This window comes from Scyliorhinus torazame, chromosome 6 (assembly GCF_047496885.1).
Source record: "Scyliorhinus torazame isolate Kashiwa2021f chromosome 6, sScyTor2.1, whole genome shotgun sequence".
NCBI classification, from domain to species: Eukaryota; Metazoa; Chordata; class Chondrichthyes; order Carcharhiniformes; family Scyliorhinidae; genus Scyliorhinus; species Scyliorhinus torazame.
This window is the reverse complement of record NC_092712.1, coordinates 198,357,587-198,373,342: the sequence shown is the minus strand read 5'-3', so window position 1 is coordinate 198,373,342 and position 15,756 is coordinate 198,357,587. Positions and strand designations below refer to the sequence as shown.

Below are 15,756 nucleotides of genomic sequence, written 5' to 3'. Positions count from 1 at the left end.
TCAGCATCTATTGAGCGAGAACGGAGCTGATGTTTTGAGTCTGAATGATGCTTTGTCAAAGCTAGAGAGAACTGAAAATTGGATGAGTGTTATACGGTTATATATACTGTTTACAACAATATAAATTTCATCCCATTTCTAGTTCTCTCTAGCTCTGATGAAGAGTCATCCAGACTAGAAAGGTTTGGCACGATTTACCAGCCATGTAACGCGAGAGTGCGCCGTGGCCATTAGATCACAGGAGAGCCCAAAATCGGGAACCAGGCCGAGCACCGATCGGTTTAGGATTTCACCGGCCTGCTGCTGTTGGCCTGATCAGGATCCCGCCGCTGTGTGGTGGGAAACCAATAATCATAAATTAAAGCCGATTTCCATACCCCCTATCTAACCGCCTCCCCAGCAAGTGTTCACGCGGATGCGGATTAGTACACCTTTTTAAAAACATGAAGTAGCTGCAATGGGGATCCGAGGAGGTGAGTAGCCATCTTCGAACCTGGGCAGTAAGCCCAAGGACATTGCCAGGTCGGTGCATGTGCAGGATGTATTGAAGATACCCTAAGGGATGGCAGGGGATGTGAGTGGGGTGGGTGTGGGGGAAAGAGGAGAGACATGGGGGTCCGGAGGGTAGCGGGCTGCAAGCCATCGCTGATTGATATTCCCTTGCCCTCTCCAGTTCCTTAGAGATTATACGATAGGAATGATAACGTGGACCCCGCAGAAGCTGCCATCACGGTGCTGATGGCAGCCAGGCGCCAGAGAAGGTGGTGCAGCAGCATCGACAAGAGGCTCAAGGCAGCGGTCCATGTGCAGGGCCCCACCCCATACTGAGGACCCGGCCACCCATCAGACCAGAGGGGGACCCAGAGGCAGAGACAGGCGTCATTGGCCGTTCGAACATATGACGGACAGTGCATGCCGCATGAGGCTCTGCCTCAACAAGGGGGCGGTGCGGCCCCTGTGACATGTCCTTGCGACTTGCCACCACGCGGAGGATTACTGTTCCCAGTGGCCGTCATTGTCACCGCTGCCCTGAACCTTCACGGCTCAGTGTCATTCTAGGGTTCGAGCGGGCACTTGTGTAGCATACCCCAACCAACAGCCCTCAAGTGCATCCGTGAAGTCATGGATGCCCTGCTTTGCCCAGGCAGCTAATTCTAAACTTTGACCTGGACCAAAGATAATAGGATGCCTGGGCAGAAGGAACTTCCGCCATCATCGGGATGCCCCTGGTCCAGGGGGTATTAGTTGACACGCATGTCGCCTTATGCGCACCAGGGCTTCAGGGAGTGTCCTACATCAACAGGATGGGATTCCATTCCCTGAACGTCCAACATGTGTGCGACCACCACATGAAGATCATGCACGCTTCCCAGGGAGTGTGCACGACAGCTACATCTTGGGACACTCGGAGATCCCAAGCATCGAAGGACATCATAGGGTGATCGGGTGGCTCTTGGAGGATAAGGGGTACCCGTTTAGGATCTGGCTAATGACGCCAGTACGGAGGCCGATGACCGATGTGAAGTCTCGCTATAAGTAGGCCCACGTGGCCACCTGGGCTGTCATCGATGCATTGCTCAGACTGCTCAAAATATGGTTCCAATACCTCGACCACTGGTGGTGCAGTGCAGTACAAACCCCACCCCCCCGATGGGTGGCCTGCTTTGTGGTCATCTGCTGTGCACTCCACAAGCTGGCACAGGACTCACAGAACCAGCTGGAGGACAGATGGTAGTGGCGAGGATCCGGCATACCCAGAGTGACAGGGGGCCCCTAATCCTCGCCTGCTTCACTTGGCACATGGCTTTGTCCATCATCATAACCATCCCCCGCCATACCTCTGTCCCCATTCTCCCACCCGGCCCGCCTCACCTTCCCTCCCCCACATGTCCGCTGCCTGCCACCCCCACACACATGTCCGCTGCCTGCCCCCCCCAATTCCACACTCCTGGGATCTGTGTCACATCACTCCAGGATGATGGGCCTGTGTTGGCACTGCCAAATGGTCCATGTCAAGGGCAGGAAGGTGATGATAACCTGCGCTGTGCTGACCATAGTCTGACACCTGTCTGCTAAATGCACGCTCACACCCATCACCTGCATGTGGTATGCCTCGAGTGCAGGGGAGGGGCAGATCCAGGGCATCATGCCCACGTTGGAGGTCTGCCCGTATAGCAGAATAACATGCCAGAGGCTTTAGGTCTCTGGCTCCCAGCATCCTGTCGCCCCGATCGATGACCGTAGGGCCCTGGGTGTCTTCTTGGGCAGCTCGACTGTGCTACAGATGGCCCACGTCATCTGGCTCTGCCAGCCCTGGCAGCAACTCTCAGCAATGCCACTTTGAGCAGACCATGCTCTGCAATGTCTCGCCATTGTGCACCTGCATCTGGGACACGGTCCTCAGCGATCGGCGCATGCTCTGGAGTGCCTCAGCCATGCCCACCTGAGATTCAATCATATGTTGCAGCGCCCCGACAAGGTCCACCTGTAATTGGGACATGCTGCCCAGGTGCCCAGCCATGACTGTCTCTGACTGGGCAACGCATTGGTCTCCTCCACCCATGGGGTCGACATCGTGCTCAAAGGCGTTCCACTGTGGTCGTCACCCGAGCAGCGTTGGCCTCGGTGCCACTCATTGCTGGTGTTATCTTCTGTGCCCTCAGCCTTTGGCACTGCGTCCGGGAAATGCCCCTCCGACTGAGAAATGATGTTGATGCCCACAGCCGTGGTCATCACAGACACAGACTGAGCCATGGCTTGGGCACCACCAGTCAAGTCCCGACATCGTGCGCCAGGCTCTCCACTCAGTCGCCACCCTAGCGGTGTTGACCTTGGTGTCGCGCATTGTCGCATCATCTCGAGCACCCAAACCTTTGGGACTCCTCCAATCGGCTGTGGACCTGCTGGAGTGTCACTGACATCCCCTTCTGAATATCACGTTCGGACACAATTGACTGCATCAGCTCCAGGTAGACCTGGTTCAGAGGCTCAGTATCTGACTGGGACCCAGCTGTCTCCTAGGATCCAGCAGATCTCTGATCGCTGTCTCCTCCGGATGCTCTTGCCTCCACCACACAGTTGCTTCTGCAACTGTGTGGCGCTCACCAGAATGTGCCCGAGAAGCCTGTCCACTGCTTTCACTCATCATGGTGTGTATCTTTGCATTGGTGAAGGGCGGGGATGATAGCTGTAACACAACTATTATGATAGCATCCTCTAGGCTCTCCTCAGAGGTGGAAGGCATGGAGGGAGGGGGACCAACCCAGATTGTTCTGCGCCATTGGATGGAGATCCTGTGGGAGAATGGACATGTGGACAGTGGGCTCAACATGCTGGCAGGTTCAACATGTGACCGGTTATCTGGGTGGTGGCCAGTGGATACCCACCTCTGCGGCCCAGGTCAATCTCCATGTTGGTGACCAATCTGTCCAGAGCAATCTCCAGAGCTTGTTCTTCACAGAGGTGAGGACTCTTGATGTCCAGCAGTTATGGGCCAGCTTTCCCTGCGGGGACACAGAAGGCATCGTGAACCACCCGCTTCATGCACCAGGGGAAAGGCAGGCGTAGCTACCACTACTGGACAGGGGCGGTACCAGGCACATGGTCATCGGGGAGGGGTGGGGGTGACATGCAGGATGTCGCTCGGGCTGATGCCAATACACCCATGCGGCCCTGTGGTGGTCGTTTAAATTTTTCCGGCATTGTGTGGCGGTCCTCCGGTTAAGGCGCCCCGTGCTAACAGCCGCTGCCACTTCCTGCCAGGCGGCACTGGCAGTCCTGTAGCAGACCCTCCGAGGAACAGGGTCTCCCGTCTCAACTCCACCGCATCCAAAGGTCTAGCCAGATCTGCATCGCCGGATCTTGGAGCTGGTCTCCTTGGTGGCATTGTCGCTTGCTTTGTGGGGTTTGCTCTGTGGGATCGGTTTAAGTGCCGCTCCCTCTCTTAGTGGGGGGCTGGCGAACACGGTCCCGGCAAATCATCTGGCATGAGTCATTTGCAGCATGAAGTCCACTGGGCCTCTAAGTGGACAAGTTAACATTAGATACCGGTGATGGCCTCACCAGGTCAGCTCTCCCGGCGATTCCTGCTCGCCACCAGGCTGAGAACGATTTCAGTTAGATCGTGCCCGTTAGCTCCATTCTCTCTCTCTCTCCATAAATGCTGTCAGGCTTGCTGAGATTTTTACAGCATTCTTTGTTTTTGTAATGTAAATGCAAGTTTCTATTGTCAAATTGCAAGTCACTGGAATAATTTCTGACAGAAATGACAGTCTTCTCAAACTACTCGGATTCATTAGAACCCGAAAAGTTATTCCAAAAATTCAATGTTGTTAGATCACAATTATTGATAAATTTAAAACCGAGTCTGCCAGGTTATTAAAGATTTCCCTTGGGATTATGAGGAAAAATAACCTTGAGTCAATGATCCTGAAAATACAACTTTCCTAATCTTTCTTGCCAAGAAACACATTTCCAAGATAAACTTCCAATTTCTGTAACTTCATAACTATTTCCTATTGAGTACATCAGAATATTGCGACAGAGCTGGTGTCTCAACTGTTGCCTATTTTTGAAACCTGAAGATTTTGGTTAATTGACACATTTTTCATAAGTATACAGACCAGGATGATCGGAGTAGAGTTAACTATCTTCAATACAGAAGTGGAGGTGGATAGATGGCAGGGGGTGGGGTAAGACAGATCGTCAGAGATTCAGTTGTTGCCGACTTTGTAATCTCAGGAAAAGTGTGTAGCTCTTGGCAAAGACTACAGTACCTACTGCCTTAGCCACCTTGTTGCACTCTTACCATTCACTTGGCGGACTGTACCCCAGCAATATTGCCCTGGAAACTGATCACAGTAAGAAGTCTTAAAACACCAGGTTAAAGTCCAACAGGCGGGTTTCGAATCACTAGCTTTCGGAGCACTGCTCCTTCCTCAGGTGAATGAAGAGATTTCACATGAGGAAGGAGCAGTGCTCCGAAAGCTAGTGATTCAAAACAAACCTGTTGGACTTGAACCTGTTGCTGTAAGACTTCTTACTGTGCCCACCCCAGTCCAACGTCGGCATCTCCACATCCTGGAAACTGATGACTGCGTTTTTAAGCTGTAGCAGGAAGGAGAAAAATAATTCTCACCCAAACAAAAACATAATTTCTGCCAGTTGCATAAAAAAAAGAACTTACATGGGACTGTTGTTCCAAACCGCGTGGAATTCATTACGATGAACCTGTTTTTTAAACTCCGTCGTCCCACACCTTGAGCTCCTATCAACACCAGCGTCTTCCTCTGAAAAGGTGGCATCCTTGCTACTTCCTCATAGATCATGATTTCATGCCGATCAAACTCTTGGTGCGAATCCAGTAAAAATATTTAAATAAAATATTCTTCACAATATAAAATTCTAATAATATGGAAGACAATTTAATTTTAACCAGTCAAGTTTAGTCAGCAACTAGAAATAAAAAATATCACTTCAAAACAAAAAATTACTTTACGCAATGAAAATCACCGGTTTTATGTTCAACTTAACAACTTTAAAGTTCTCGAGGACTTGTGAAACTAAAGACTCAATAAAATCATCCAACTTATATTATCTTGCCTCAGTTGCTCAGTCAAAAAGTTGTGGGTTTAAGCCACAGATCATGTAACTGACACATCAGTGCAGCTTGAGAGTGTACAATAGTACCAGAGATACCATCCTTTAGATTTGACGTTACGTTATGTGGAGCCCAGCTGTTACACAGAACCCTCTCAAGGACCATAGTCAAACCATGTCTGCACCGGCCATCCAGCACCCATCTATTCTAATCCCATTTTCCAGCACTTGGTCCATAGCTTTGTATGTTCAGCTGTTTCAAGAGCTCATCTAAATACTTCTCAAACGTTGTTACGGTTCGTGCCCTTACCACTTTATCAGGCAGGGAGTTCCAAATTGGCACCACCCTCTGGGTGAAAATAATTTTCCTCAAATCCTCTCGCAATCTCCTGCCCTTTACCTTAAATCTATGCTCCCGGTTAATGACCCCTCTATTAAGGGAAAGTTCCTTCCGATTACCCCATCTAGGTCTCTCATAATTTTGTACACCTCAATCAGGTCCCCTCCCCTCAACCGTACTCTGTTCTAAAGAAAGCAAACCCAGCCTATCTCACTTCTCATCATAGCTGAAATGCTCCAGCCCAGGCAATATCCTGGTGAATCTCCTCTGCACCTTTTCCAGTACAATCACATCTTTCCTATAGTATGGCAATCAAACTGCACATAATACTCTTGCTCTGGCCTAACAAGTGTTCTATATAGCTCCATCATAACTTCCCTGCGCTTATATTTTATACCTCAGCTAAAAGCATCCCTTATGTCTTCTTAACCACCGTATCTACTGGTTATGCTGCCTTCAGGGATCTTTGGGCATCAAGGTCCCTCTGGTCCTCTGTAGAGGATGAGAAACTACATTTACCCACTCTTTCTTCATAAAGTGAACTCTTAGATGAGAGATCAACCTTGGGGCTGTTCTGAGTGGAGACATATGCATGTCTCTCACCAACACTACAGATTTTGGACCAACACAGTCGGTCAGGTAATCCTTATTATCCAGACTTTGATTCCTAATGAATTGTACACGGTGGTTAACCCACACACTGCTGTGCAAGAGGGTTCGCGAAGCAAAGAAAATCCAAAGGTTTGGGGTTGCAGGCAAGAAGGGGGGCAGCAGACTGCATAACCTATGAAAAGGAAGTGCATCTCCTTTTATAGCTTGGGTCACTTGCCATCAATAGTGTCACTCCCAGTGACTGGGTCCTTCAAATACTTTGAAGTAATTACAAATGTTCCTTATTATTATTGCTTCTCGATCAAAGACCACCACATTAATCATTGCCAGAGCATCACTTGAATGGTTTCTCTTCCCACTTCTGCATCATTACCTCCCACCTCCCAGGGGCTGGTTTAGCACAGGGCTAAATAGCTGGCTTTTAAAGCAGACCAAGGCAGGCCGGCAGCATGGTTCAATTCCCGTACCAGCCTCCCCGAGCAGGCACCGGAATGTGGCGACTAGGGGCTTTTCACAGTAACTTCGTTTGAAGTATACTTGTGACAATAAGCGGTTTTCATTTCATTTTCATGTTGTGTGTGTGTGTGTGTGTGTGTGTGTGTGTGTGTGTGTGTGTCCCACCCCAAAGAGTGCAGCAGACCTAAGCTTTTCCAGCACTTTGTTTTTATTTATTCGTTTTCGAATACATACATGACAGCTGCTTACTATGTTATCATCCTGACTTGGAAATATAGCACTAATCCTTCACTGTTGCTGGGTCAAAACCCTAAACCTCCTTCCCAACAGCAATGTGGATGTGCCTACACCATATGGACTGCAGTAGTTCAAGACGGCGGCTCAACACCACCTTCGCCAAGACAATTAGTAATAAATCCTAGCCTAGCCAGCAATGTTCCCCCTCACATGAACAAGTAAAATTACTGTACAGATAATACTCAGGTTTATTCTCAATAATTGCTTCCACCTTTCTAACAAATATTTTATGTTAATTGCTCTATAATAGCTTGAATCTGGGGTGTCCATGTACCTAGCACTCCATCCTCACTTTGTCCCAAATTCAAGAACAACTTGTTCCTCCATGCCCACATACTGCCAGGCTTCATCCCACATTGTTCTTCCAACCTCATCAGATTCACACCATCTACTCTCTTGATCCCCTCCCCAAGCAATTCTCACATTTCCCACTTCCACTCTATTAAATCTCCCAGTACTGAAAACCCTAAACTCACCTCCTCCAAAAGCCCCCTTTGCTGGTGTCCAAAGCTCGTGCATTAGACCACACAGAATCTGCACTCTGAGCTCTGTTTACCCATTATCCTGGTGGCAATAGTATTCACCCTTCTCAGCCTTGCTCTGACTAAATCCCTTTGCTTTCTCTGACTAAATCCCATCACCTTTAAATGCTCACTCCCACTGCAATTAGCATGTTGCCACTCATTTGTGCTTATTTTGGCAGTTTCCCCTAGGATATATAGAAACATTGAATGGCATTATCGGTTTATTTAACAATAATTAAATCAGTTAAATTTCCAAAGTGAAAAAAGTGGAAAACATTTTGATCTCAAGGAGAAGCAGTATAAATATTAAAAGCACCTTACCTGCATTTTTGGTTGTGAGGTACATCATTTTTTTCTTCTTTTTACCAATAATTGTTCCACAAAATGGTACTGATCAAAGAACAAAACAGAATTTCAGACAATAATTATTATTTTTTTATTCCACCCACAAGTGCCTTTAAGCAAGCTGTAACAATTGCAAAAACACTGAACAGCTTACCATTTGAACCTGAAAGATCCCAGTCTCGTTTAACGAAGGCTTTCCTCTTTTCTTCTAACATCTGACTGGGAATTAGACCTGCACTTCCTCCTCCCTTCATTTGATAAGCCTGAAATTAAACATAACTACTCCAATTATCTCTCGCTAGTCATGACATTTGCTTAAGCACACCATTGCCTTAGAAAGGGTCATCACTTTTATCTTTCCAAGTGTGCCATGATATTGCTTTCTAAAGTTATGGAACATGTTCATTAATCCACAAAATTTCTTGAAAGACCAGGCCTAATCCAGGGTTGAAAATACGATTTTTATCATAACGGTTTCACTAGTTAAACTAACGGTTCAACTAAAACTAAACTAAAACAGTACTGCTGAACACTTGAGAATCATGTTATTGTTTTTTTGATCAGATCTGGCATGATTTATTTTTATACAGGCTGCCAGATGGCCCACGGCCAAAAGCTGCATTTACTGCAGTCCAGTTGTACTTCAGCTCAGTCTGTTTGATCTGTAATTGATGGTTCATCCTGTGACTCATTTTCCATGAACTCCTGGCTTTTAGAGGAGGCTCTTCCATTCTGCACTTCCTTCATACTAGTGGTTTATTAGTCATCCCTCAACCTTATCCACTCTTCCTGACGTACTGCACTCTTCATTCAACCACCTTCAGGTTAGAACACCCTTTGTGTGCTAAATGCATCTCTCAGTACAATGAATAAACGAGGATGCTACAATGGGGAGGGAGATTTGTACGTTGTCGTGGAAGGATGAGTTGGAAACATGAAGTAATCTTGTTAAGGTTATTGATTGCCATGTCTTTTTTTGGCCAAAATTATAGTAATTATTTCATTAATCCATCAACCACAGCACAAATATTAAATGCCAATGCGCACCGCACATTTTCAGCGCCAACTCAAGCCAGCATAAAAAAGAAAAATAATCAAATCTGAATAAAACCACTAAAGATTTACAAAATACACTCACACCATGGATTATTTCAATGCAAGCTTTTGAACAAAGTAGTGGCAGAGAGAAAGAGAGAGAGACTGATATAAATTTGGTGGCAATGCTGCTTAGAGGAAACATGGAAGAGAACTTTGTGCTCAATGCAGAAAATGATGCTCGCTGTGGTGCAACCTTGAATCTTGGAAATAGCGTCTGAAGAGGCTTCCATGGGAAGGACAGTAGGTGGAGTTAGAGGTCACGTCCAACAAAATTCAGCTTGAGAAAAGGAGCAGGTAAGTTCTCTGATTGCAATGGGGCTGATGTGCAAGAAAACCCTTAACAGCACGGCTAAAAACACAGCACAATTTTGGAGCAACAGCACAGGAAATCCACTAGTGTATTCAATCTAAAAAGCAAACGTTCACAATTAAGTTCATTCAAATCTACTAATTTAACTGCTTGATTCTCAAAGTCTACAAGTGTCAACATTACTTTGAGCACATTGGAGCATAAAGTGAAATAAAAGGACAACATGCAAATTGAATAATGGGCCAGATGCTGCTGTAGAAACAATGGAGAAGCTAACAGTGTTCATGATGAACAAGTGGGAATCAAACAGTAACTTCTGGCAACAGTACACGCGCAATCAAATGCAGATATCAGTAATTATAGAAGCAAAATATTGCAGATATATGAAATCAGAAATAAAACCGAAAAATGCAAGAGCTGATAGAAGGTCAAAATCTTTCTCTGCACTGCTGCCTGAATCTTTCCACCATTTTCTGTTTTTATTGTAGAAATCAACAAGTTGATTTTCCCCAAGTGGCTCTACTCTTCCAGAAGCTTTGCTATAACGGCATCTCGCCAAAGAACTCAGCATTGGAATGCAACTCAGTATTTCAGCAGCATTTTAAGTTAGGGGTGGGGTCGAAGCTGATGCCGGTTCGAGAGAATCATGTGTTTGTGCCGGCAAGATGCTAGGTTCCGGGGATGGGAGGAGTAGAGGATGGGAGGAGCGGGGTGGTGGTGCAGGTGTGGGACTTCGCAAGGAAGGTTTTCCTGACGTTTCCGGTGACACTTTCCTCTTTGTAGTTGGAGTGGGTGTTGTCGGTGATGGGATTGAAAGGGGAAAGGGGGCCATCTCAGCGATTTATGGAAGGATTTTGGAGGAGGATATGATGTCACTGGAGGGGGTTAAGTCCAAATGGGAGGAGGAGCTGGGAGTGGCATTGGAAGAGGGATTGTGGTATGAAGAGTTGCAGAGGGTGAATGCCTCAACCGTGCGTGCGAGGCTGGGGTTAATACAGTTAAAGGTGGTGCACAGGCTGCACCTGACGAGGTCGAGGATGAGCCGGTTGTTTGAGGGGGTGGAGAACGCTTGTGAGCGGTGTGGGAGGGGTCCGCCAACCATGTTCTGGTCCTGCCCGAAGTTGGAAAAATTTTGGTGGTCATTTTTCAATACCATGTTGGCGATTTTGTACTTGGATTTGGAGTCCAGTCCCCTGGGAGCCATATTTTGAGTGTCGGACTTGCCAGAGCTGCAGACGGGAGCGGGGCAGATGCTTAGCCTTTACCTTGATGATTGCTCCGCCCAGTGCCTCAGTATGGATTGGGGACCTGCTGGGGTTCCTGGTCAGAAGCCGAGTAATTGTTATTCATGAAATGGATTCTCCATTCCGCCTGTCTAGACACGATGTCAGTACACCCCTTAGTCCATAATTTCACAGATTTATAACACATTCGAACATTCTGCTATCATCGAAGTACCTGCATACGTTAATTTTCCCCCTCATCTCAACAAGACAAACAGAAATCACAAAATGTTACCTCCCTCTGCATCTAAAAGTATAGACTCAAATCTTGCAAGCACCAAACACTGCCATGATATCAGGCAATCCTGCACATTAACATCGTGGATGATAAAGGTTCTACTCTCAGGGCACCTATTTGGAAAAGCTGCAGCACAGTGCCAAGTTCAGAGCAATATGAAATAACACGAAGGTCTGCCAGAAAGCCTGAAAGCAGTGTTGCGCCACCTTTCAGCCTGTGCTATTTCAGAACTCAATGATATGGTTAAAGAGTCTGCTCGATATGGGTCACCAAATAGTTATATTACTTCCATCACTTAAAATTAGGTTTCATTTTCTTTTTAATCCATTCTCAGGAATTAAATAGCTCAGACTGCATTTGCTTTAAGTGAATATTTTGTTAAGTATTATTCCAAACATATTTATATGTCCTCATTTTCTACCATCTGCAAGTTCCCCTCCAAGCCACAAACCATCCTGATTTGGAACTGTATTGCGGTTCCTTTGTTGTCGCTGGGTCAAAATCCTGCAACTCCCTCCCCAATAATACTGTGGGTGTACCTACACCACATTGACTACAGCGGTTCAAGGTGCTTCACTGCCACCTTCTCAAGTGCAATTAGAGATGGGCAATAAACACTGATCTAGTCACTGAGAACGACATCCTATAAAGAATAAATTTTAAAAATCATACTGTCTCAGAACGAGCTGAAACAGAGAGCTTGAGTACTGATTAAAAGAGACATGTTGTCAAAACGTTTTGCCTTGCCCTCATTAGGACAAATGCAAGAAATAAAAACCTCTCAATCGCAATGCAGAAAAGTGGAACCAACCTGCCACCAATTGAGATCTTCTCGATTCACAACTTGAAGGATGTCCCCTCTGGAAAACTTCAATCCTGCCTCTTTGCAGGGGATTAAGCTGTCATTGGCTGGATTGTAATCAAAATGACATTTCACAAACACCTGCAACAGATTAGAGCATATTAGAAACAGTTATACTGAAAAGATTAGCATTACTGAAAGTTGGTAAGTGACCAAGTCTGGATGGAATACACCCTAGATTACTCAAAGAAGCAACTGTAGAAACAAGAGATTTTGTCACAATCTTTCAAAGCCCATTGTCACAGCAATAGTGCTAGGAGGTTTCGAGGGGTTGTTAGTGTTATATCACTACTCAAATAAAAAAGGGAAAGAGGGATTAATATTTCTTCCAAGAAATTTTTAATCCGAGACGCACGCTGAACTCCATGTAGTGTACAACCTGTTCCATGCAAGAACTCCAGGACACCACTTGTGCTTGTGAATAATAGTGAAAGTGCAGACTCTACAGTTAGGACAGGTATTTCTTGTATTTCTACCAGGTTGGTATTGGTACCAACAACATGGGTAGAAAGTGGGAGGCGGTCCTGCAGGTAGATTTAAGAGAGATAAGGAAAGAAACTAGCATGCTGGACCTGAAAAACATGGTGAATTGCCAGATTACCCACTGGTACACTGCACCTAGAGAAAGAGAGGAGGGAGCAGACGAGGGAGAAGGGTTTGTAGGTTTATGGGACACAGGGTGTAGTTCTGGGGGAGGTAGAACTTGCACAGGCCGGTTGGGTAGTACCTCATGGGACAACTTGCTACTGCTGTTGGGAAAGTAAAAATAAATAACTTGGCAGAGGTTGGGAACCAGGGTGTAGCATTAGAAAAGGAGAAACACAATGTAAAATGGACTCGGAGACACAGAAAGGCAAGACTAAGAAGTAATACAAGTAAGAAACGACAGAATCACATTACTCAGTGTATTCAGAGACCACCATTCAACAGGGCAAGATATAGAGGAGCAAATTTACAAGGAAATTACAGAGTGATGCAAAAACCATATAGAGTAGTGATATTGGGGACTTCAATTCAAATACAAACTAGCAAAGTAATAATATTAGGTAGAGAGGTGAAAAGGGGCTTTTGAAATGTGTACAGAAGAATTTTCTACAACGGTATGGGCTACATTTAAGGGGCAATGTGACCCCGTCTTCCTGGCTGAAAAGCTAATGGGAGCCTGCCCATTAATGCTGGGAACAGCATTAACTGCTTCAAAGCGAGACCTCCGCCCCCTTGGGATGGTCCTGCCTTTGAGAGCTGCCACTAATCAGGTGACCGGCAGCTCTTGTGGTCCATGCAGTGCCAGCCGGGAGTGGTTGCCACTGCTGGATCGACAGACATTCCCATCATATAGAAGAGCCAGGCAAGTCTGAGGTCAGGGGTCTCAGTCAGGAGGGCTGGGGTCAGGTTCAAGCGACCTTGGGAGGATTAAAGATGGGAGGGGCACCTCCAAGGGTCAGGGGGACCCACCAAAGAATATTGCCCCGACTCCCACCCTGCTAAAACTGCCAGGTTTCCTGCATGGCATAGGCCGATCTTGCTGTGGGTAAAATACCAGCACGGGTGGAATTCTGCTCCTGTAACTTATTTATATGCCACTTAAAGGCCTGAATAGGGGCAAGGGCAGGCTGCCTGATGCATTCCAGTCCCAGTAAAATTTCAGACAAATCGAGAGCAGGCAGGTAAACGGCAGAAAGTTCATCCACTAGATTTTGTGTAATGAAGAAGGCCTTGCTACATCTGGTTCTGGGAGGGAGGCGAGTCAAGTGGATCAAGTATCAGGAGGAGAATATTCAGGGACTAGTGGTCATAGCATCGTACTGTTTAGGTTAGCTTTGGAAATAGTTGGTTGGTAGAATGAGCAGACAGATGGCAGGTGACGTTTGTTGAAGTGTGAAGTGATACATTTTGGAAGAAAGAATGAGGAGAGACATTTTTACAAAGATGAAAAACCTAAAGGAGGTGCAGCACAAAAGAGAGACTTGGGGGTACGTACATACATTGAAGTTGGCAGGGCAGGTTGAAAAAACATACAGGACCCTAGGCTTCATGAACAGAGGCACAGGATACAAAAATAAGTTATGGGGAAACGTTACAAAACATATTTCAACCTGGACTGGAACAGTGTTTCCAATCCTGGGCACCATTCAGTATAAGAATTTGAAGGCCTTAGAGAGGACACAGAAAAGGTTCACCAGAATTTCTCCAGGAGTGAGGGAGTTCAGTTTTGCGGTAGACGGAGGAGTTTGGCTTGTTCTTTTTTTAATATAAATTTAGAGTACCCAATTATTTTTTCCAATTAAGGGCCAATTTAGCACCAATTCACCTACGCGGCACATCTTTTTGGGTTGTGGGGGTGAGACCCACGCAGACACAGGGAGAATGTGCAAATTCCACACACAACCTGGTGTTCTAAGACTTCTTACTGTGCCCACCTCAGTCCAATGCCGGCATCTCCACATCATGTCTGCACAGACGGAGACCCGGGGCTGGGATCGAACCAGGGTCCTCGGCACAGTGAGGCAGCAGATCTAACCATTGCGCCACTGTGCTGCCCCAACTGGGCTTGTTCTCAAGTGAAAAAGAGGTTGCGAGGAGATATGAGAAAAGGTGTTCAAAATCATGAGGGATCTAGACAGAACAGATAAGAGAGAAACCATTCCTGGTGCCACACGGATTGAGAACCAAAGGACACCATATACGATGAATGGCAAAAAAGAGCCAACGTAGAATTTTTTTTGCACCTGGAATACACTCTTATTTAAGAGTGTGGTGGAGGCAGATTCAATTTTGACTCTCTAAAGGGACTTGGATAAGCAACTCACAAGAAAATTAGCAGGGTCACGGGGGAATGTCAGGCGAGTGGGATCAGCAGGTCACCCTTGCTGCAACCATTCTATGATTCAATTATAGATAGATTTTGCCATCTTCCAATTTGACCACAATATCTGAATTGTATATACTATATCGCAATCTAATCAGCAGCTGTGATTCATTAAGTATAGCAGAAACACAATTAAATAAGATTAATTAATTATTAATTCAGTTGTTCAACACAGTAATTATACATTCTGATGTTAGAAACCGGAATCCCAGAGTTAACTATCAATCACAGTCGAGACGTCTATCGAAGGTTATTTCAATACTGCTCAAGTCAGAGCCCCATCATATGCTGCTTAAGGGTGCCACCTGATGACACAAAGTATATTCTGAAAACGGTACATGTAGAGAAATAAAACAATCATTCTTGCTGTCAAAGAATGGCGAAAGATCAAACAGCATAGCATTACAGCAAAAAAATTGCTAGGTTTATCTAAATTACAGTGCACTAAAGGAGAGCATGTCAGCTAACAGCCTAAGCCAAGTATGCCTCACCTTTTGAAATAGGGAGCAGGATCCATGTAACACCATTAAGTTATTGATTAAGTTATTGAGTCAGGCAGAATTATGATGTACAACTCTCAATCCAATTTGTTTCTCATGGAATACCTGGACTACAGCTTTTTCCTTCCACTTCCAACGATAATCACATGTCTACACAGCCTACCACCCCCACCTGACAATTTTCTATGCTCTCTTTTTCTCAGTCTTCTGCTTACCTCAGTTACCAGTACCAGGGAAGATAGTTTCAAGAGTTAGATGGTCAGGTTAGAGGCAGCAGTAAAGGCGGTTCTCGGGCTTGGTGGCAAGTGTTGAATATGCTACATGGAGTAAGCCAAATTGGTCAGTCTCCAATCATTAGCTTAGACAGAATGTCAACAAGCCATTGAACTCTTGGAGTGTGGGACAAAATCGCAGGAACCGTTCT

General features: G+C 46.0%; 1 protein-coding gene across 7 annotated transcripts in view; it reads right to left on the bottom strand.

Moving 5' to 3' along the window:
• Positions 1 to 15,756, bottom strand: part of LOC140425220 (protein PALS2-like) — a 173,179-nt gene that overhangs the window by 11,805 nt on the left and 145,618 nt on the right. For all 7 annotated transcript variants that reach the window (XM_072509272.1, XM_072509273.1, XM_072509270.1 and 4 more), the window contains exons 6-9: positions 11,913 to 12,044; positions 8,327 to 8,435; positions 8,149 to 8,217; positions 5,186 to 5,347 (exon numbers count right to left, since the gene is read on the bottom strand). In XM_072509272.1, coding sequence (XP_072365373.1) covers positions 5,186 to 5,347; positions 8,149 to 8,217; positions 8,327 to 8,435; positions 11,913 to 12,044 — 472 coding nt within the window. The remainder of the gene's footprint in view (positions 1 to 5,185; positions 5,348 to 8,148; positions 8,218 to 8,326; positions 8,436 to 11,912; positions 12,045 to 15,756) is intronic.